Source organism: Cyprinodon tularosa, unplaced genomic scaffold (assembly GCF_016077235.1).
Source record: "Cyprinodon tularosa strain WSP-4 unplaced genomic scaffold, ASM1607723v1 ctg171, whole genome shotgun sequence".
In the NCBI taxonomy this organism is placed as follows: Eukaryota; Metazoa; Chordata; class Actinopteri; order Cyprinodontiformes; family Cyprinodontidae; genus Cyprinodon; species Cyprinodon tularosa.
The window spans coordinates 1,722,724-1,746,494 of NW_024038541.1; the positions used below are offsets into that span (position 1 = coordinate 1,722,724).

General features: G+C 37.8%; 1 protein-coding gene across 6 annotated transcripts in view; it reads left to right on the forward strand.

Annotated features, from left to right (window-relative positions):
* LOC119781105 (aminopeptidase O (putative)) overlaps nucleotides 1-23,771 on the forward strand; it is a 140,401-nt gene that overhangs the window by 107,147 nt on the left and 9,483 nt on the right. For 4 of the 6 annotated variants that reach the window (XM_038281474.1, XM_038281477.1, XM_038281476.1 and 1 more), the window contains 3 exons: nucleotides 10,502-10,618; nucleotides 18,948-19,034; nucleotides 19,123-19,278. In XM_038281474.1, coding sequence (XP_038137402.1) covers nucleotides 10,502-10,618; nucleotides 18,948-19,034; nucleotides 19,123-19,263 — 345 coding nt within the window. In that variant the 3' untranslated portion in view covers nucleotides 19,264-19,278. The remainder of the gene's footprint in view (nucleotides 1-10,501; nucleotides 10,619-18,947; nucleotides 19,035-19,122; nucleotides 19,279-23,771) is intronic. The other 2 variants (XM_038281475.1, XM_038281479.1) reach the window with 2 other exon arrangements.

Sequence of the window (23,771 nt, forward strand, 5' to 3'; positions counted from 1 at the left end):
CTAAATTTGACACATTTAATGATTCACCATCTAATTAATTTGATAACTGCCTGTTAAATAAAATAATCTCACACAATGTATATTGTTGGCATTATCTGTTATATTCTAAATACTGATAAGTACACAGACTACAGTAACCTGGGGTTTACTTGTAGTAGTTGAAGAGAACTTTTAATGTCTACCCGCCTCCACAGGCTCGAGCTGCTGAAGGTAATTTAACTGCCATCTTTTAGCCACTCTTTGTAGCATTTCTCTCCTTCTCCATCTTCCCTTTCCTTCATGACCCAAAAGCCAAAATTCATAGGTTCCCAAAGGCAATATTATAAAGTATTTATTTGTGGAAACATAAATGTGGAAGTTGAAATAAATTGGTTAACAGCTAACCAAATTAACCTTGTTTTGCTCATTTTAATTTCTAGTTTCTGCTGGGATTCCTTTGCAGGAGTGAGAAATCAGTTATTTTCTGAGAGCATTTCCTCTTTACCATCTTAAAGCCGATTGTACAACTTACATTGGTGTCAAATATTGTACAAGAAGTGCAAATATTTTAGTCCTCAAGAACTTGAATGCAACAGTATTTAGATCTCATACACAAATAAAATATTACTTTCACAGAACTGTTTGTTTTCCTGACATCGTCTTTGTGTAGCCCTATAAACGAAGGCCTGTTCTTCACCATCCTGTCCACTCACCTCACTCTTTGTTTAAACTGACGTCCAGCTGTTTGGACGTGTCACAGGCTTACAAATGCTACAGATCTTTCTCTCTCGCTCACAAACAGGAGTCTCTTTGTTCCAGTTTTGTGTCAAAGCCCCATCTCTTTCAAAGGCTTAAGGGTGATGGTGGTGCAGGGGAGCATAAAGGCCACCACTCAATCCTCTATTGTGGCTCTTTCTGGTCACAGTAGATAATAAGAATGAAAATATTTTTATTCCTTCAGGAGACTATGTTTTTAAATAGATTCCAACTGCTACCAAAGCATAAAGACACAATATATATTTGCAAGGGAAATTAAAATATATTTTTGGACCATTTGGACTTATTTTATCCTGTAGGTGAAAATGATTGAAAGAAAATCTTTCGTTTTATTATTTCCTCAGATTAGGAAACGCACAGATAGTGACCATAACTAACCTCCAAGGGAACTGCGAATGAAAAAGCTAAAAATATTAATTTGAGGCCTGTGCCCTTTCCATTTGAGAAATTGTGTGTTCCTCCATAGGGGAAGGCACACTGGATCGTGGGAGGAGGAGGAGGAACGTTAAGGAGGAGGCATCCACTGGAGACGCTCAGATTTGCAGCATGAGTCGATGCACACAGTGCCATAGATTAATTAAACTCCCCCTGTTTCCAAGACATGTGTGTATGTGTGAGTGCAAAGTAGTCATGAGTCAGACAGTGATGAGTAGGAGAGAAAACACGTTAATTGCCCTCCTGATCAGTTCCAAAATACAGGAAGAAAGAAATTTTATGTAAAAACACCCCACCTTCTGTGGGTGCAAATAACAAATTAAAAAAAGCTGTTATAGGAGCAGCCGCAAACATAATATCCCATCTGCATCCCTGTTGGAGGGTGCATTCTATGGTTCTGATGCGTTTACTTGCTAGGTCTGGATTTTGCTGTTCTTGAACCGTTCTGTATTTAATCTGGGTAAAGGTTTAGGGGTTTACTACTGGAAGGTGAACCTCCATCACTTTATGGAGTATTTTGGAGAATGTCAGAGTTTTTTCATGGTTCTCCTGGATTTGGCTCCAGCTATTCTCCACCGCTGTTAAAAGTCCCCCCCACTGCATGATGCTATCAGCACCACTGTTCTGTTGTTTAGCCATGATTCCCGCAAACATGAGGATTTCTATCTTAAAATCTGATTCACCGCTGCTTTTTGGATTGGCAACATTCCAAAACCCAATAGGCAATTAATGCTGAGGTGACCACGTATTGGAAACAGGTTAGTCAGATCTTCAATATTTTGAAAAAAAAAAATAATAAAAATCACATGCTGAAATGCTAGATTTAGCCAGCTCACAGAGCAGGCTTTGTTTTCCTTGGGGCCTCTAACGATTAGCAGTGTATCGTCCAAGCCCTGCGTATTTGTTTCCATCACGTTAAAAACTAGAGATAAGCCCCGACAGTGGGCTTATTGTCAGATCGTGTTTGTTTGGAAAAACATTAATGAGACAATTGATCCCAACAACAATGATTGCAAGGTCACATATCTAAAGCTTGTTCCATTTCTTTTGTTTTTGTCTGTTTTCGTGCTTCTGTTTTGTATGTTTTGATTAAGGGCCAGACTGATTGGAGCAGAGAGATCCGTAAACACACAATCTTCTGCCTCTTTCTGTTATCTGTGTCTGCTGCGGTTGCTGGATAGAGCATCATCAAACCGAACGAGCGTCTTTAATGATCAATTAAAGATAGACAGTTGCTCTGACAGTCATCGTCGAGGTCATCTGGGCTGTTGAAACACTACGTGTGACATAATTTTTTTAGATGATAGAAAAACAGGCAGCTCCTTGCACAAGTTGAAATGTTTGCATGTGAGGGATAGATAACCTTTTAATGTCTCCCATAGGCCTGCTCTAGCTCTGACCCATTACCCAAAATTGGATTGAAATTCTATATAAGCAGCCTATCCTTTTGTCCTTTTAGACTAAGATTGGGGTGTCTTTTGTTGTCTATAGCCACTGTTTATATTCATAACATCCTCACATTACATTGCCTGATTAAAATCTCCCCTGGATGCTTCCATGAGTCAAGTTGAAAATTGTTAAGGCCTTTTTGCTAAAAGGGCCTCATGGTGTCATGGGTCTTTATGGAAATATGAATAACCCTGAAACATTTTCAAGCAATAAACACAAAAATACTGGGATTCTTTTTTTCTTTTCTTTTTTTGTCAGACCAACACAAAGTAGTGCATAATTTTGATATGAAGGGGATATGATATCTGGCTTTCAGTTAACTTTTGGGAATGTCTCTTTAGGCTTTGCATTTGGCACAGAAATATTTTATTAATTAACTTCACAATGAAGCTCAAGTTCAGTTAGACTGGATGGAGAACATCTGTGAAAATTGATTAGTCAGAGATCAATCTCAATTGCATTGAGATTTGGACTTTGAATATACCTGGATCATACCATTCCATTAAAGCTGTACGTTTAGGGTAACTGTACTGCTTCCCCCCTTCCCATTAACTTTGACATAGTTAAGAAAAACTTCTCCACCTTATGATGCTGCCAATTATTTGTGTCGGAGTAGACATGCCGATGTCAAGCTGAGTTGGATATTACTGGTGTGTTCTTTCGCAATAATTAGGCCGTATGTTCTCTAACAAACATGTAAAGCCCTCCAGGATGAGTTTTATCTATACTGAGATTCATCATATTTTCGGTAGGACATTTACCATTTTACATTTACCAATTAGGTGACACCTACATAAAGGCAGTTGGTTACACTGAATTTTATTTAGAGTATTCATATAAAGATGGTTTCACACTTGTGCACACAGCACTTCAGATTTTGATTCCCATTTTACAATTACTGACCAGTTTGTGCTGGTTTGTCCTATAAATCCAAGTACCGTACAATACACTAAAGATAATTTTGAGAGGTTCAAGAAAAAAAAAAAACTTTTGCAATGCAGAAAAAAATAAGTACAGATGTAGGAGTAAACCTTGTTTTAAAGATTTTCCCATCACCTGTATAGGCTAATTTCAAGTGGATATTTGCAAAGCTGTCACATCTGTGTATGCAGCTATACTTTAATGTGAGGAGTGTTTTGGGCTAGATGTGCAGAACTAAGGGAGAAAGGTATAAGGAAGACAACAGGGGAGTGTTTTACTGCCTGAGCCAAACACAAGAGTTTGCCCCATTGAAAACATGTAATGAAAAGATCTGGAATAGAGACAGACAGCAGACGGCCTTAAAGACAGAGGCAACAGAAGAGAGAAAAGAAAAGGATCCGAATGAAAGAAAGAATGAAACCCTAGTACCAGGAGGGCGGGCCGAGCCCTTTAGCTGCTGGTGCCAGAATGTGTTTTTACGAGCTTGCGGTCAGGCAGAAATAAAACGTGGGTGGCTGAATGGCACCACACACAAACGCACACACGCACAAACGATTGGCGGCCTCTCAGACATTACAGTTTGCTTTTATAATGTCACACTCAGTCAGTGTCTCCGACCCCCATATTGCTGTTAGGCTGAACAAGAAGGACAACCCTGCACCCCCCATAGGTGCGGAGGGGTAGGTATTACAAAAACATCTGTCTTACTTTAAAGTCAAGTCAATTCTAGTCAGATTTTACTCACTGTATAATGTCACAAGTCAGAAATTTGACTCAAGGGGTTTTATGGTGTCTTTTAACCTCAGCATCAAAAAACGTTATTTTTTAACAGTCAGCCTGGCTGACTTTTTCTCTGTCTTTATTAGTTGTGGCTAATTTCTTTCATAAGTTCCTTTGTATTTGTCAAAAATGATCTAAATATCCATTATCATCTTTCTACTAAAGCCAACGAATGAGCAGAAAGTAACTGAAAAAGCAATTCCAACAGCACGGAAATCAACTGTTAAACAGATCAACATTTCCCAGTGAATATATTATTCAGTTATTATATGAAATTCACAATATTTGTTTAACTCAAGTAAAACCTCATGTAGGAAATAATCTAATGAACCCATAAAGTATGTGTAATAAAGGGGAATTTTATAGTGAATTAGTATTAAATGTGAAGTTTCTTACTCAGTATAAAAGCTTTCACTCTGCTGTGGTTATTGCTCAATACTGTCCTCAATTAACATTCTTGGATCATCCTCTATGCACTCTCTTCTTAAGTTGTATCCATAGATTTTCCACAGATTTCCAGTCAGGTGTTTGACTGGACCTCTTAAATCTTAGGGTTAGGGACCATGATTAGAGATGAGTTTTCTTTCTTCTTTTGGGTTATTGTTGAGCTGATGGATCTATCCTGGTTTTAGTTTTATAGTCCTATCAAAAATCTTCTGGTGTTCTTCCCTTCATTCTTCTTTTACTCAAATAAAATTTGCTTGTACCAGGTGCTGGATAAACAATCTCACGACATGATTTCCTCACTTCCAAACAATACTATTAGTATGGTGCCTTTATGGTGTCATTTCTCCAGTTTAACATAACGTGTGTGCAATTGCACCCTTAAGTTGTTCTGAAAGTCTTAGTGGTGGCACATTGGCTCTTGGGTACCTCATCAGGATTTTCTCTTGACCCCCCTTGAGCCTCCCTTTTTTTTCTTTAGATATTTTGCAAGAACACCTAGTTATGGAGAAACTGGGCTCTTTGCCCTCCAAAATCATGATCTTAAATGTGCTTACTGGGAAATGTAGGCATTTAGAAACATGTCTGAGGCCATGAGTTTAAAATTGGGGCTCTAGATGTCTTGCTTTTACCCATCATGACATTGTTTTCGTTTTAAACCTTGTTGATAAGAAACCTTATAGTATTAAAGGAAAATTCCAGTTATATTCAGAATTCAAACTTCTGAATGAATTCATACTTACATACTTTTTTAATAAATGATATGTGTTTTTAATTAAGAGTAATTTCATGTGAATGTGCTCTACTGGAGGCATCCATGTTTGTCAAAGAACACTACTGCCGCCTACTGGTTTGTGACATAACAGTGCAGTATCGGCTGTTGGGCAAGTCCCAGTGCTGTATCTGTGGTTTGTCAAAACACCAGATACAGACTTTACCTTTAAAGGCAGTCTTTGGCTTTTGCACCTCATTTTGTTTTATTATTTGATACCTTAATAGACTATGAGCTAAGCTATCTTTATTTGTTCCTATATTTGGATTAATTGGGTTGTTAATCCAAATATAGGAATGAATTCCATCTTAATAGCCCCATTACAAATACCATACATCTGACGCAAAACACAGTTGACATTTTCAATAATTTTTTTTAATTGCTGTATTTACTTTGTCAATTTCAGCAGATAGAGGAAAAACATGAGATGATGCCAACTGTGGTTCCTTCAGTAGGGAGAGCATACTGTGTATCAGTCTTATTACAATAAGAGGAAACATTGGCACTGACTTTTTTAGGTGTTGTGACCTCATTTAGCAAACGGGGTCTAGCTGGCGGATAACAATTAAATTGGTAGATAGCATTGTTCTGCCCGGCCTTGTACAGAGAAAGACAGCTGATAAGTGCCATCGCCACAGAAATAATGTAGAAGAGAGTTGCTGAAGAAAAGGGAAAAAGAAAAAACACTCATGTTCAAAACCCTCCAAAGAAGAAAGTTTTACTGATAGAAATACCTTTCATCTCTATCGTCTAAAATGTTCTACAGGTACCTCTTATTTGGTGCACTAAAAACAGCAAAAACTGGGGAGGTATTTTTCCATATTAGGACATTGCACCATCTATTGTTCACTAGATGGATCCTAGGTTTGAGGTTTTGAACAAACATAGTTGACTGTTTTGTTGTTCTCATATTTTAAGGTGGACATCATTTCCTGTCTAAAGCTGTGCGGCATTGAGCTGTCAGTCAGCTAACCAGTCTGTATTTATACATACATCCACACTCATGGGTGTTTGTGTGTCATTGTTCTGTAGAGGTTCAGAGGTCATGTGTGCGAGAGGACATTTCAGCAGCATATTTCCCAAAGGTCCTCACCAATCTTAATTCAATGTAGAGATGGTGAAACAGACCTCTGTCAGCACACTGTTTGCACTGGAATGGTGTTTGTGCTATAATGGAAGCTTTGCAGTCTGGAAAAGTTTGGAGTTTGATTAAGGTTTTTTCATGGTGTGAGTGAAGTGTGGAAAAATAAATACGTTTTGGAATTTTATTTTCAAGAAAATATTTCAGCTGTCAGGTTCATCTGTTCAGTTTGCAGATTAAATATTTAAAACCAGGTGATGTTAAAGAAGTACCTGTCCATCTTTATTGCTATCATGTTTAGGAAGGTGAAATGGCTAAACAAAAATTCAACTCTAAACAAATGATTCTGAGAGGAGAGTATTTTTGCATGGATGTTGGTCTAAATTTACCACACCTGGTGAAAAAGTAAAAGAAAACTTATTTGGCTTTAACTACAAACAGGTTAGAAGAATCAACTTTGTCATCACACTGTCACAAGTACAAAGCAACGAAATTAACTGTCTGCATTTAACCCATCCCTTGGGGAGCAGTGGGCTACCATTGTGTGGCACCCGAGGAGCAGTGTGGGGTTAAGGGTCTTACTCAGGGACCCAGAGTGTCAGTCTGTGGGAGTTGGGCTCAAACTCAGAACCTCTGGATTCCAAGCGCAATGCCCTAAGCACTAGGCTGCCACTCCCCCAAGGATGTAGAGAAAAAAAAAGGAAGGAAGGTGAAAGCCTGACTCTAGAAACATGCTGCAGGGATTAATATATTCACTTTTAGAGAATCTTTAACCGTTAGCGTTTACTGTGGCTGCAACCTTTTTCATCCAAAAAGAAAGAAAACCCGAGCAATGAAAACCTATTGCCAACCTTTTAAATTATATCTTGCAGAGTTGCAAAATTATTTATGCTGAATAATTTTATTTTAATGTGCAATTATAAAACCAAAATGGTGTTTCTTTGTTTTTTTTAAAGATTTTACAATAAGAAAAATATATTTAGATGTTTATAATGAAGTGAATAAACAAATCATATCTGGATTTGCTTCTCTCCAAAATGGTGTTGTGTGATAAGAACAGGAAGTTAATTATCAGTTTTTCCTATCTTTTGTCTTGATTTCTTTTTCTTTTTTCATCTTTTTAAGGTTGCAAAATAAAAACCAAAGATTTAAGTAATCAAAGTCAAGAAGTACTCTGTTTGAATGGATGTGTTCTTTCTACTCCCTTCCCAAACTGCAATTTTTTTTTTGAAGAATTTGGAGAGTGGATAGTAAAAAACAAAACACGCACATTTGACTTAATGGAGTGGAAAAGCTCCCAATGTTTCCTATAATTCATAGCAAACTGGAAAATTTTAGTTAAAAAAAGTATTATTCTTAAGTATGTTAGTAATTGCGCTGTCAGTAGGGTGTTTTCCTGTTACAGTGCAGCAGAGTGTTTTTATTGCGGTCATGGACGTGTTACATTTGGTAAGGGACCCAATCGCGTCCTTGTCTGTCATGAAGTGTACGCCGTGTGAGTCTTTGTGTGTGATAGGATAATAACAGTGTGAACCAGCTTCTAAAGTATCATCACTGACCAGGAATTTGTTTCTGGAGACACTTGTGCAGACGTATTGATTACCGCCATAGCAACATAAATACATACAGGCAAAACAGGACCTCACAGTTACAGCGAGAGGAAGGGCTGTGTGAACACGCCTGCCAGAGCGGTGTTTTATTGCCGCAGACTCCTTACTTTTCAAAGTCTAGTGGGGCGGGGAGTGGGGGAGATAAAGAGGGATCATGGGTGGGCCCCAAAGAAACTCAGAGATGGAGACGCCACTTCAGAAAACACTCAGCCTTCACAAAATGGAGGGAGGAGAGAGGGGAGTCAGTCGAGGGGAAGACGGGATATCACATGTTTAATGGAGTTAGATAATCTTAGATGTGTGTGTTTATGTGGGCCAGCAGGGCAGGTACAGTTTGACTGTTTGCCAGTGTCTGTCTAGGTGTGACTCCCCTCAGCTCCAGCAGAAACAGTGCCTTGCAAAAATGTTCCTACTTTTTATATTTTTAATAAAAAGCTGACATTAAGTCCAACTGTTCAGAGGTTTGTTGGAGAACATTAGAGAGAAACAGCAGTTGGGACAAGGTTTAAAATAGCTTTTTAAAACAATACTTCAACCTTAGAAACACATCTCAGAGCCCTGTTCAATCTAACGTCTAACGAGGGAAAGAAAATTGACACGGCTGAGCAAGGACAGCATTAATCTGAGAAACAGTCAAGTAGTACTCCATAACTCGTAATGAACTATAATGACCCAGGTGGGAGAATGTGTTGACAGGAAAACTACTAGCTGTGCACTTGTAAATTCTGGCCTTTATGAAGGTGTGGCAAGAAAAAAAGCTCTAGCTAAAAAAAGGAAAAAAGTTATAACAAGTCTAGTATCAAGTTCTCCACAAGCAATGGATAAATGTGCACATGAAATGAGTCCAAAGTGCAGTTTTCATATCTACATGCGAAAAACTATGTATGGTAGAAACCTGTACATCACCATTAACACAGCAGGTGGAACATGGTGCTGGCAGCATGAGTAGTGTCAGAAGATCTGGTTTAGTTGGTGGGACGACTGCTGGACTAAATGCAGGGCAACCCCGGAAGAAAGCAGGGATGAAGGCTGAGAATCTATTTGCCTGGGTTTAAGCAATTTTGCAAAAAAGAATTCCAAGAATTTCATTTCGTAGATCTGAAATCAGGTAGAGACGTCTCTCAAATAAGTGCAGCTGTCGACGCACACAAAGGTTATTCTACAAAGTATTCATTAAGGGGGACTGAACACAAACACACGGCACATTTTTCAGATTTCCATCTATAAAATAATTTTAAAAGCATGCATTTCTTGCCCTCCATTCCATATAAAATGTCAGAAGAGTACATTAATGTTTCTGTTTGTAATGTGGCTGTCTTATGTTTCACGAAGGTAGCTGTTTATTACATCCATACATGCTTCCTTCTCCAACTCAGGCTAGGATGTATTGTTGGTCTCTCACGCTCTGTTTCCCCTCAGTCGCACACAAGCTTCATACTCATTTTCACATTGGTCTCTGCGGGGCCTTCAGCCATTAACTGTGTCCCAGGCTGGGAGCGTTGGGTGTACCCATCAGGGAAGCCAGGCAAGGCTGGGCATAGCTGTCCCCAGAGGAGGAAGCCACTTTCTCATATCTCTGCCCACATGATTTCCCAGAATACTTGTCTCTGAAGATGTTAGTCATCTGAAGAAAATAGGTTGTTTACTCTTGGATAAAGGAATAAAAGCAGCAGAAGACAAAAATTCTTGAAAAACCTTTTTATATATTTTTTTTACCAAGAAATCGTTGAACAATGGAACTCCAGGTCTTTTAACAGTGCTGCTTAATCTTAAACAGGACTCATAGATTTAGTTTAAATCCAACAAAGAAAGAAAGCTTTCTTCCATTTTACTTCTCTGTCTTAAATTCAGATATTAAAGTTTTTATTTATCTCATTTTCTCTTTTCTTCCAGTTGGCAGCATTTCTTTGTAGCCTACGATTCCCCTAAATTATCATACTCATTTAATTACCATCTCTGATCTGCAATATTTATCTATTTCATCTTGTATTTAAGAAACTCAATAAACATTCTGTTTCCTACGGATCTATTTTCTCTCTTTGCTGTCAAGGCAGAGAAAAGAAAATTAAACTTGTAGAAAACAATATCAGTGTGCTTGTGCGAAGATGAGCAATATCCAGGATTTAAATTAATTTAAAAGCTTCAATAATTTTGCTTGTTTGGTGTATGAAGATGGTATAATCTTTAATAATGTGTCTGGGTAACTCTTATGAGTTAGCTTCTATAATATTATGAACCATTTTGTGCCCTCAGCTGACGGCGGACCAGCTGGTGATGCTTTTGGAGCTTCTGCTGGAGGAATCAGAGCTGAGTGTGTCATCAATGCGTGCTCTGCAAAAGACCTACAGCCTGCAGAAACAAGATGCTGAGGTGAGACTCCTCATGGGCATAAGCTCGGACAAGTGAGGACACATAAGCAAGTTCTTGTTTCCAGGTATATATATAAAAAAAAAAATACAGCGTCTTCTTGGAAAGGTATGAATGCACCTTCGAGTTTCTCCCATTTTGTCACATTACAACCACAAACCTAAGAAAGCAATAAACATAAAGTTGTACATATCTGTATAATGGATGGGAAATTGTGTGTTTCAAACTGTGTATGTTTTTATACATACTTTATACATGTTTGAAATACAAAATCGTACACTTACATATGGGAATGTAAAAGTTGTAGAGTGCCTTTTTATTTAGCAGCCCCCTTTCAATGTTTTGTAAAACATATCTGTGCTACAATTAAGATATATTTTTAGGGGTGTAGCTCTACCAGTTAAAGGTATAGTGGAGGATGTTATTTTTCCAGGTGGATCATCAAAATAGGTGGTCCTCCTTAATAGTCAATCATTCTGGTGATATGTTTGCGTAAGGCCTCCCTACGTGATCATCCCCATTTTCACTACTAGTGAGTCTGACGTGGAAAAATTGCAAATATTCTTTTGGAAGGTAAGCTTGTATGAGAGATGCAAACAGCAGCTTTTAAACAGAGCGTGCTCGAGGAGAAATGGGCTCGTGCACGCTCTCTCGCACATGTTTAATAGGCGTTCCCCCTTAGGAGCGGGTACAGGGTTGTGCTGTGCATTTTTTTTTTAAGTGGAGAGTGAGTGTCTTTTTTAAAAAATCCTGAAAAATCCTCCACTGTACCTCTAACAAACCTTGGCTTGAACAATTTTCTGTGTTTGTTTTTTTTTTTTTTATTTGTCTGATCTGATGAAAAGTCAAATTCAGTTGAGTTATATCAGAAATTCAGTTTTCAAGTCTTCTCCCAGGTTCTTCTTAAAATTTCAATCTGGATCTTTAACTAGCATGTTCAATCATAAAAATACTACGATTGGGATGATTTTCAGTAGGGAAGTGATACAGAAGACCCTATATGATGATGCCATATTTTATGATATAGATTTAGATGTTATTTGTCAAAAGTAAGTGATAAATGTCCATACTGTATGTGCTCCTCAAAATTTACATTTGGTCTCAACTTTATATTAATAAAAATCATTGATTTTTTTTCTTCTTCTATCTTTTTTTTTTTTTTTTTGGCTGTGATGTGACAAAATGCGTAGACGTTTAACTAGGAAGAAAGCTTTTGTTAGCCAATCTAGTTCTCTTTTCTATTCTCATCTGAAGGCAGTGAGATTTGAGATTACTTTTATAATTGTCGTAACAGTGGTTCTCTTCTCCTCCTACTGTAATGAACTAGCCGTATATAGCCCTATATACTATACGCATTCCATGCTGTTTGTCTTAATACCTACAATTTTATTTGTACTTTTAAAACAGAATGCATGTATTTTTGGCAGTGGAGGCATTTGCATTGACATCGAAAGTGTTTACGGTGCAGAGCTGTTGTGAACTACATGGGCGCAGGGGTCACAAAGCAGCTGCTACAAAAATCTACAAACTATCTGCGATAACCTCCATCATTAACATACTGCTCACGCTGAAAAGAAAAACTTGATACATATTTACGTTTTTACAACTTCCTATTAGTTATACGAGCTGTTTTGTTGAGGCTGCTGTGGGTTTAATGGGACTCAGATGTTTTATGTAGAGTCACTCCAATTGTTACTAAAAACTTGATGAGTCATATGTAGCATTTAAATCAAAATCTCCCATTTTTGCCTGTTGTATAATATCACAAAAATAGGCAACCTTTTTATCCTGTAAAATAATTTCCCAGCGGCTGCTTATTGATCTTGTAGTGACTAAACAAAGGCCACTCTGTGTTTGGCCAGGACCCTGAAGGCTTACTTCCTGGCAGATAAATCACACTCTCCTGTACAATTTCCAGGAAAAATAGAAAACTCTCAATTTTCTAAAAATAAGCTGGGCTCTAATGCATAGTGATGCAGAAAATAACACACAGTTTCCCTTGCACACACCTGTGTAAAGGGGCAGCCGTGCTGTCTGAGGTTGGGCGTCTCATTCTGAAGAGGTTAATCACTTTTATCTCTCTCATAAAGGGGTCCATGTATTTTTCTCACCATTTCTAGCTTATTTTCTTCCTTTTTCTACATATTCCTCTAGATAATTCAGAACTGCGTACACATAATCACAGAAAATAATTGCAGCTTTTTGAAGATAATGAATATAGCTTGAAATGAATGGATGTTGAGGTTTCTGTAATATCACTATAAATAAATTGTGAAATATCTGATCAACCACCTTGTAATGCTGTTTTCACAGCTTCAGCGGCTTACATGCCACCTTATGTCATTAAATAATCCCACTGGGTGAATTGCATACCTTGAGTATTTGTACATTTTAGTGATTAGTTCGACTAATTTTTTATTTCAGTCGGATGTGATCATAGCATGTTGTTTTATATTGTTTTATATTCACTGTGCTTAACAAATCTCTACAGAAACCAAATATGTTGTGTAATTAAAGTGATAAGAGGGCTTGTTTTTGAGTAGAAAATACTGACCTGTAGTGCATCTGTTAGTTTAAAAAATGTGGACAAAATTGAAAGGCTGACTGTGCGTGCAGCCAGAGTGCTTTGTGTTGGTACTAAGAGTCCGGGAATATTTGTGCAGGTGGGACTTTAAGCTGTGGGCATGTGTTTGCATGCATGAATGTGGGTGCGTGACTTTGGCCCACTCTGTTTCCTATGAACCAAGTGTGATTCAAGACGCTGTGTGACTCTGCATGTGCTAAAGTGATGGAGCGCACACATGTCAAAGGTAGCTACTTCTGTCGCCTTTGTTGACTACAGGTTCTGCTTCATGTATTTGATGTAGGATGAATTTATCAGACCAACAGAAGGATTTTTAAAACTTAAACTAAGGAGGCTCTGTAAAAGGGCACCAAGAATGCATGAAACGTGTTAGGGTTTTGCCCATACGTGCAAAAGTTATATTTTCAAATGCAATTGGGGCAATCTCACATTTAACTGGAGTAACTTCTTAACCCCTTATAGGGTAAGTTACCGTTTTTGATCAGTTGCATACCCCTTACAAATGGAGCACAAATCCAGCCATTCAGCAAAGATCCTGCTACATGGCTGTACATCTTATTTCGCATTTGACCAATTAGATGAGCCCTTGAATGATTACCTATATTTCAAATTAAGATGAAAAAAGTTAACAAGTTAAGAAAAAAAAAGTAAAAAAGCTTAATGAAAAAAAAAAACAGTTAATAAGCTATGCTAAAAAAGTAAAAAATGTTAGCCCTTATATCAGCATTAATGCCTGATGTAGCGAAAAAATTTGTTTCTTTCACTCTTTGAGTGTTTTTCACAGATTTCCTTATAGAAGCAGTTTTGTTATTTTTCCTAATACATTCGAGCAAGTTGGAGTTTCTTGCATTGACATACATTTTTCCCATCAAAATATACATATTTTATTTAACGTTCCAAAGATAATAAGGCCACCCTGGATTCCAATAATACTATTGGCTTGTATTTATTAATTTCAAAGTATTTTCCTGAGTGCCCTATAATGGGTTAAGGGTTCTGGTGTCAAAAATATAGAAACCCTATAAAGAGATTGAATTGCCTCCATGCCTTAAAAGTCTCCGTAGGGAAATTGGAAAAGAAAAAAGCTCTGTTAAGTATGAAAAAACAATCAGCCACAACTTTTTGGCTGGTTTCCATTTTCTGGTGCTTTTGCTCGATTTTGCGGATTAACAGTAAGATATTGCAGCCATATATTTGTGAGCCTTTCACGGTATTTACACTGTGAAAGTGAAATACATTCACATCAGAGCAGAGGGTTAATGTAGGGAATTTTAAACAGCGCTTACTAAGCACTCAAAGCTCCTTATATCAGAGCCACATTCATCGAGCCCTATTCAGACATATTCATATACGTACATCGATATATATTGAAACTAGAGGATATAGCTCACTGCCCAGGGAGGCACAGACAAGGAGAACAATAAGCTCTTACAGACAGACTATTATTTGCACATCAAATTAGTTTTTTACGGCCTTCTGCATGTTCAGTCACAGGGATTGGAGGCGCCTTCTGTTTTGTTTTATTAAAAATGTAAGCACGGCCAGGTTTGGCTAATGATTGTGAACTTTATGATTTTATTTCAACTCTTGCTTCCCACCTAGAGTCAAATAAATTTCATATTTTCATTCTTACATGTTCTAATAAGTTACATAGTAGAAAGTAGCTTTTTGGGTTGTTGGTAGAAAAGAAGGACCCTGCCCTGAGTGTGAAACCTCCAAGAACTACTGCTTCATATTTACCAAATGGAAACTTTTATTCCTTTTTTATTTTTCACAGTGGTGATGTGATTCTTACAAAATCTGTTCAGCCCTAAAACTAAGCCCTTATTTCTTTGCTTTACATTTATTAAGGAATAATCTGCCAACATGGATGTTAACCTCTAGGCATGGCCAGTCAGACTGACCTACGCCGCATAGACAAAGACATAGACATAGTCTGGAAAGAGCACTGCCTGGTTTCAAAGACGGGACTAATAGAGTCAGTGGAAACAGGTAATAACCAATCAGGTAATACGGATCTGAAACAAAAACATCTTTCTTTTTTTCAAAAGCGGCCAGTTGTTGAAATTTTAACAATATCAGCAGCTCTTTTGGGACTTAATAAAGGAAGCCATTGAAACGTCACTCAGATGTAGCTGCAATCTTGACTGTTATGGTTACAGAAAAGTGCTGTTGCATTATGGGCCCGCCTCCCACACCATGACAGGTGCTGTCCTTTTAAATCACAGAGTATTGCACCTTTTGCCCAGTATGCTGTAAGTCAGCTACGTAACATACAAAATATGGTATAATAAAGTGTATATCAATAACAGCAAAGTCTGCCCAAGAAGAAAACACTTTCTAGAAAAGGTCTTAGTGGTGTTATAAACGTTGTTAATCAAAACGTAAACTGCTCTCAAACTTTTAGCATTGGATGTATGATGTATGCCACCAAATGTATCCATTTTATCGCTGTCTGAAAAATTTATGCATCCGGATTTTTTTTAGGTATTTAAAGTTTCCTTGGGTAGCACTACTGCCTTGCAGCAAGAAGGTTGCTGGTGGGATTCCTGGCCCCGGGGTCTTTCTGCATGGAGTTTGCATTTTCTCCCTGAGCATGCGTGGGTTTTCTCCGGGTACTCCCGCTTCCTCCCACAGTCCAAAAACATGACTGTTAGGTTAATTTGCTTCTCTAAATTCGCCCTAGGTGTGAGTGTGTGCGTGAATGGTTGTTTGTCCTGTTTGTTTCTGTGTTACCCTGCGATGGACTGGCGACCTGTCCATGGTGTACCCCGCCTCTCGCCTGTAGACAGCTGGAGATAGGCACCAGCACCCCTCACGACCTCACTTGGGATTAAGCGTGTCAGCAAATGAATGGATGGACGTTTCCTGCTGTATCAAATACATAATGTTAAATCATTAACTTCAAATCTTTCAACTAAATATTATCTACATATCAGAAAGTTGTTGTGATGTCAAAGTAATTTAAATAAAACCCAGTAATCTATTTTTGTTCATAGAAAATATAAAGAATAACAGCACTTGAAAATTCTTTAAAATGATGTTAACTCTTAGTCTTTTTAATTGAAGCAACACAGTAAAAATATAAATGCTTGGTTGAACCAAAGCAGCGCAAACTTTTATGTCCCCCTTTGACATTAACAGTTGGGACATCCTGACTGTTCAAAATGCAGCTGCCAGATTGGCTGGCAAAGGGATAAGGTTATCAATCATCATTTCACAGTGCATATCAGTGTCAAAATTGTTTTGACTTGTATTCTCTATTTTTACCAATGATCCAGACAAAGCATAATGTCTTAAAGCGACCTCTCTCAGTGGATAGTCAACTAAATCACGTTTACATCCATGCACTTGCAATAGTTTTATGCTAAATGTTGTGCATTCAGATGGCATGGAGAGCAACTATAGACAAAAGAGAGCCTGCAACTGAGCTTGAACATTGGATGCTGAAGCAACAGTTGTAACGCCTGTTTGTGATAAAACTGTTGTTATAGAAGAGTGAAGGCAAGACCAGTGGTGCAGTAATAAATGAAGGAATGTCACTGCATAATTGCATGTGCTGTCAGGAAGAGGGGCCCTGTGAGAGGAAACATAGTAAAAAATAAAAAAAAAATGGGAGAAAAAGAGGTGCACCAAGCAGCTGCTCTGCCCCAGGGCTCTCCCCAGGAATGTAACCCATTATAGTGAGCAGCTGCTGGGGCTGCAGAGGCCAGGAGGGCAGAACTGGCACTAGAGGGTAAACACGCTCTTTTAAAGACAACACATTTCTAGAGGGAAATGGAGTTGATTTTTAAGTTGATCTGCTTTTGGAGGGGATTTGTCTTCCCCAATGAATATACTTTTATTTAAAAACAGCTTAGAAGCAGGTGAAACAAATTGTTTTGCATTCTAAATAAAGCAGTACTCAGCCTCCACCTTGACACTGCAGGGATGAAGGTAGAGGAATAAAAAACATTAAAAACAAGCACATTTTTATAATATTCAGAATCATTATTTAAACCTTTTTCTTTTCCAAAAGCTCGAGCTGTTTAGATCAAATCAATCACCAGAAATCGCACACAGTTTATTAGTCTAAGAAAACTGGAAACATTCGCAAAAAAAAAAAGGGGCAACAAGGGGAAACAGATTTAAAAGAAGTGATGAGGCTTTAAATGATTTTAAACCTGATATTTTTTTTCTTTTATCTGAGTTCTTTATCTTCTATTGTCCTCTGTTAGCTTCACGCACACAGACTCACACTCACGTGCGCGCTCGTATCAGATGATGACGGATGATGGTTGAGTCAGGGACAGAGTCAGCCTCTGATCTCTCCTGTAACCGAGGCAACAGAGCTCCTATTGATCCTCCAGGGAAAAAGCCAGGCATTAACTTTCACATGCACACAGTCACATAAAAAATACACATTCAGAGAACTAAACTGATAATTCCACATTTATACATCTTATTTTTTAACAGAAGATCATTTCTTTTAATTCTGACAGATTTTTTAGTAATAAAAAAAGGGTGACCATGGAAGCTGGTGTGCTTTTCACTGATGATGTAAGAATAATTTTCCAGACATTTGAAGAGATCAAGTGAAGTTATGTTTATGCAGTAATTTAAAATTCTGTGTTTTTAGAAATAAAACGGCAGGTATGAATTATTAAACGATTTGTGTCGATATACGTAAATGCCTCAAATACATGGATTGCATTCCCTATATAGCTTGTAGCGTTTCTCTCTTGTGGCACAGATGGAAGTGCCGCACGATGAAGATGCTTATTGCCGTAACAGATTTAGTAGTAAATGTTTCATAGTGTAAAAAAACGCAAAGAGAAATGGGTTAAATACAGAGGAAAAAATAAATGTTCTAATATTCTTTGCAATGACACATAAAGATTATTGTTTTTTTGTCTAAATCATAGAAACCCATTTATTCCAAAAACTGTTTTTCTTAAAATAAGTGCATTTGTTCTTGAATTATGGAGGCAAGTGAGACACTTAACCAATGGAACAAGACAATTTACATTTTAAATAATAAAAAACAATAGCAGTGTCTAATTTCTAATTATCTTAAAATAAGATAATTAGATCAAATGCATATGATCTAAATATTTTATTTTAATTGGAAAATACTCATTCCATTGGCTTGATCATCTTATTTACCTACTCAAATTAAGGGTAAATACACTTTATTTAAGAAATACTTACTTATTTCTAGATTGTTTTTGCAGTGTGAGAAAACAAAAAGTTTTAAACAATTATCTAAAAAAAAAAAAAACCTAACAGCTGCATTAATATTATTTTATGGTCATAGAGGGAGCATAACTGACATTAATACATGATTTCTTGATTACGATCTCGATACCTGCGATCTGACAGAAACACTTAAAAAAAGAGACATTCTCATGCGATAAAACTATTAGTGAAACTTTTACTAAACTCAGCAACATGTGTATGTAAACAGACTCTGCCTACCTCTGAAAAACTAAAGTTTTTATATGTTAATCTGAGGAGGTTCAACTGTTGCTTCAGTGGATTTTTTTATTCATCTGCATCAGTAATGTGCTTTTCATTAATATCTACTGATTTCAGTCCTACTGCACATTTGCCAGGACTTCCACATACATTTGTTCTACAAAACAGTTTTTTGATGACCATGATAAATGTCTTAATTTGACAAATCTTTATTGTAAATAAATATAAACAAGGTCTGTTTTTTGTGTGAAATCTTGAATGTTACTGAATATCAGAGTGTTTTTTTTGCAGGTCAGACATCGTTGGTGTGAGCTGGTGATCAAGCATGCTTACTCTCAGGCTTACTGCGATGTTGAGCACTTCCTGCTTCAGGATCAGGTAAAATCATCATCAGCCTAGAAATCTACTGCGGTTTTAGTATTTTTAAAAGATGTGGAGAAAATTAAAAACAGACACTGTGTTTCAGGCAATGGGTGTGTATCTTTATGGGGAGCTGATGGTTCAGGAGGATCCAGAGCAGCAGGCATTGGCCCGTCGCTGTCTCGCATTAGTCCAGGAGGAAATGGACCAATCAGCACGCAGAGTGGTGGAGGAGATGATCCTTTGACACCAGATGTAAGGTGTACGTTTTTTCTGTTTTTGTCTTTTAGCTCAAACCTTTTGGCAGAAACGCTGGTCACTTTGAGCAGCATAAGTTCAAAAACTCAATTTAAGTTGATCGGGTACAAAGAATCTCACTAATTTCAGAGATTCTTTCAAAACATCTCTGAATAAGACATGTCTGGGTAATCTGTACTTTTTGTGAACTTAGCCTTTGTCATATTTGAGCCTGTGCTCTGCTGTGGCGCCTCTTTACAAAAGCTTTGTGTTGATCTGATCTTGATTCCATGAGCTCCAGTGGATAGTCTACATGTGAGTCTGTTGGACACCTTTGCTACGCATTCCTTTCTGACCCAAAAATGAGCTCATAGACTCTTGCGGTTTCAAGGCAGCACCATTACCATATTTGTTGGAGAAGGTATTTGGGAATTTGTTCCTCAAACAAACTGTGTAGGGAAGACGGGAAAGCAGAGAAAATGGGTCAGTGAGCATGTTCTGAAGGGCTCAGGATGGTCTCGGCTCAATGTGGAGTGATTTGCAAACAGTTCAGCCAGGAATTCCTCCGCTGGGTGCTGTTTATATGCATAATCACAGCTGTCAACCAGTGGCCTCCTGGCTTATCCAGAGCAGCTAAAAGTTTCTCTCTCTGACATTAAATGAAAAGTTGTGGTTTTGAGGGTAAGAAAAGGAACAAAGAGAAAGATAAATGCACCTAGAAGTTACACAATTTAAATAACGATGCCAAGCAGTCAATTTAATTGTCTATTCTATCAATTTTTTTTAACTTGCTGTATTCATTAACCTGAAAGAAAGCAATAACAAAAACAGAGTAATGCAGCTGATGTTTTTGCTTTTCATGCAAGAGATTTTGTATATGTGAATATATATATATATATATATATATATATATATATATATATATATATATATATATATATATATATATATATATATATATATATATATATATATATATATATATATATATATATATATATATACACTATATTGCCAAAAGTATTTGCTCACCTGCCTTGACTCACATATGAGCTTAAGTGACATCCCGTTCCTAATCCATAGGGTTCAATATGACGTCGGTCCACCCTTTGCAGCTAGAACAGCTTCAACTCTTCTGGGAAGGCTGTTCACAAGGTTTAGGAGTGTGTTTATGGGAATTTTTGACCATTCTTCCAGAAGCGCATTTGTGAGGTCGCACACTGATGTTGGACGAGAAGGCCTGGCTCTCAGTCTCCGCTCTAATTCATCCCAAAGGTGTTCTATCGGGTTGAGGTCAGGACTCTGTGCAGGCCAGTCAAGTTCATCCACACCAGACTCTGTCATCCATGTCTTTATGGACCTTGCTTTGTGCACTGGTGCACAGTCATGTTGGAAGAGGAAGGGGCCAGCTCCAAACTGTTCCCACAAAGTTGGGAGCATGGAATTGTCCAAAATGTCTTGGGATGCTGAAGCATTCAGAGTTCCTTTCACTGGAACTAAGGGGCCAAGCCCAGCTCCTGAAAAACAACCCCACACCATAATCCCCCCTCCAACAAACTTTACACTTGGCACAATGCAGTCAGACAAGTACCGTTCTCCTGGCAACCGCCAAACCCAGACCCGTCCATCAGATTGCCAGATGGAGAAGCGCGATTCGTCACTCCAGAGAACGCGTCTCCACTGCTCTAGAGTCCAGTGGCGGCGTGCTTTACACCACCGCATCCGACGCTTTGCATTGCACTTGGTGATGTATGGCTTGGATGCAGCTGCTCGACCATGGAAACCCATTCCGTGAAGCTCTCTGCGCACTGTTCTTGAGCTAATCTGAAGGCCACATGAAGTTTGGAGGTCTGTAGTGATTGACTCTGCAGAAAGTTGGCGACCTCTTCGCACTATGCGCGTCAGCATCCGCTGACCCCGCTCCGTCAGTTTACGTGGCCTACCACTTCGTGGCTGAGTTGCTGTCGTTCCCAAACACTTCCATTTTCTTATAATACAGCTGACAGTTGACTGTGGAATATTTAGGAGCGAGGAAATTTCACGACTGGATTTGTTGCACAGGTGGCATCCTATCACAGTTCCACGCTGGAATTCACTGAGCTCCTGAGAGCGACCCATTCTTTCACAAATGTTTGTAAAAACAGTCTGCATGCCTAGGTGCTTGAATTTATACACCTGTGGCCATGGAAGTGATTGGAACACCTGATTCCAATAATTTGGATGGGTGAGCAAATACTTTTGGCAATATAGTGTATATATATACACATCTTTTACAATTTTTCAAGGCTGCACTTTTAAAAAAATGAAATTGTCCAGAGGCTGTTCCAAATTACATTTCTTTTTGTTTCACACTTGTGTAAACAAAATGATAAATAAAATCTGTCTAAGTCTAAATTAGGATGCAGAATATTAGGAAGAAAGGCAATATGCAACTTTCCGTTTAGGATTCGTAGCAAACAGACAGCAGATGTGAAAAGTCACAACTAATTGGTGTTAGTAAAACAGATAAACACAGATACGTCTGCTAGTTTATCAAATAAAACATGAAAATCTTATTTAAATCCTTTTCTGTTCTATTAAAGAAAAAAAAAAATAACATCACCAAATATAATATATTGTTATAGAGAACCATGACAACTAAATTGCTTTTAGCAGTTAAACAATTTTTTTGCAATATTGATATTGGCATTGTAGTAAATTTACAATATATTTAGTCATAGTATATGTGTTTACTTAGATTAAAGCCATAAACAGCCACATTCATTTTTACTGTCAATATCAGATTATAGTATAGTGTAGGCTGACGGGTTAATAATATCATCATGTAGTGAATGTTTGCATCATAGAAGGAAAACACAACCTTGCAGTGTTAGTGGGGACTATTACCGTAACAATATTGATTAAGATCAGTGATTGCTTTCTGTGGCTTTCATTACCACGGCGTCCTAGCACTCACCCTGAACTCTGTGCTCTCTAAATTCCATTTCAAGCATAAACATTAAGGACATAAAGCTCCATCCAAGTGGTCAAACATACTAGCAATGCTTGGCAGCTGATATATTATAGCACATTAAAAATTGCATCATTCAAGGTGTTTGTGATTCTTAGATTGTGAACCTTCATGCTGGTAATTTAATTGTAATCCAATTTATTGTACAGCTTAAGTCTCTAGACATTGGAGGACGGTTTTTTTTGGGTGTTTTTCTATTAAGAGAAATCATAGCTTCATTTATATTCACTTCTAGAAAAAAAACGTATAACAACTTTAAAAAAGTTATTTCAGATTTTATTTCTTTAAATCTAACCTTTAATTAATTTGAGTCTGTTTATTGATGCCTCATTACAAAATAGACCGTACTAAATTCATAGGTGCGCCTTTGAAATACCAGAATAAATAAATCTAAAGAATCTAGCTGCCCCTGCCGGTAAGCTGTAAAATTTAACATGACAAAGTATTTTCACAGGAAAAGATACAGAGGTTATATCAAGTTCAACTCAGAAATGGTTCAATAGATTCCTAATTGATCAGCATCTTAACCCACCTGCCCTAAATCCTATAGAAAAAAAAAATAATAATAACTGTGGGTGGAGCTTAAGAACACGGCATAAGAGAGGACAGGACAGTGAATAATCTGGTTACATCTTCAGCTCCATTCCTGGAGAAACTTTAAGATGTATCCCTGATCCACAATAACTTGCAAAATAAATATCCATAACCTGATGAGCCAGATTGATAATGTGAAACACTCGGGTTTTATCCTACATTAGTAATCTAGGAATGCCCCCATCGAACCTGGAAAAGGACATTTAGTGGAATCTTAGGAGCTAATTGGGCAAAGCCAACCCTAATACCTTGGTACCAATGTTTAGTTTTAGCTAATTATTGTATCAAATGAAATATCAGCAGACGCCATGAAAATCTACAACTTAACCTTTGTGCTCTTCCTTTTCCTCTAAACGATGTGGTAGCAGCAGCTACATGTACATCCTCCCGTGCCGCCATCTTTGTCTTGGTTCAGCCGTGGGTACGGCAGCTCACGTTTTCGTTTCACCTTAAATCATAATACCGATCCATTTTGGGTCAAAGTGGTGTGATTTAAGCTGGAGTGGCAGCAGATTGATTCTCATGTGTTTTTGAAATCAGCTTGAAGGCAAATTTATCGTTATCAGGCATAAATGAAACAATGATGACCTGCAGAGGAGGGAGGGTTGATACAGGCGTGTTGGATCAGGCATGTACTAAAAAGGTTGCAGCATAGTAACTCTAAAGGACTGGAATTAAAGATCGATTTTCTAAAGAGATTACAGAAGGAGAGATGCTTATCTTAACACTAAAAGCCTGAGTAATATTGGAAGAAGGGAATTAGTATTTGCCCTATTGACAAAAGGTGGTTGTCATAGTATCAACAGAATCACAGCAGTAGATGTCCCTCCAGTGATTTTGTTAAAACATACATTTCTTTTCCAGCCACTTAATAAATTGTCCACAAAACAGGAAGGGTTCATGGCTGCAGTTAG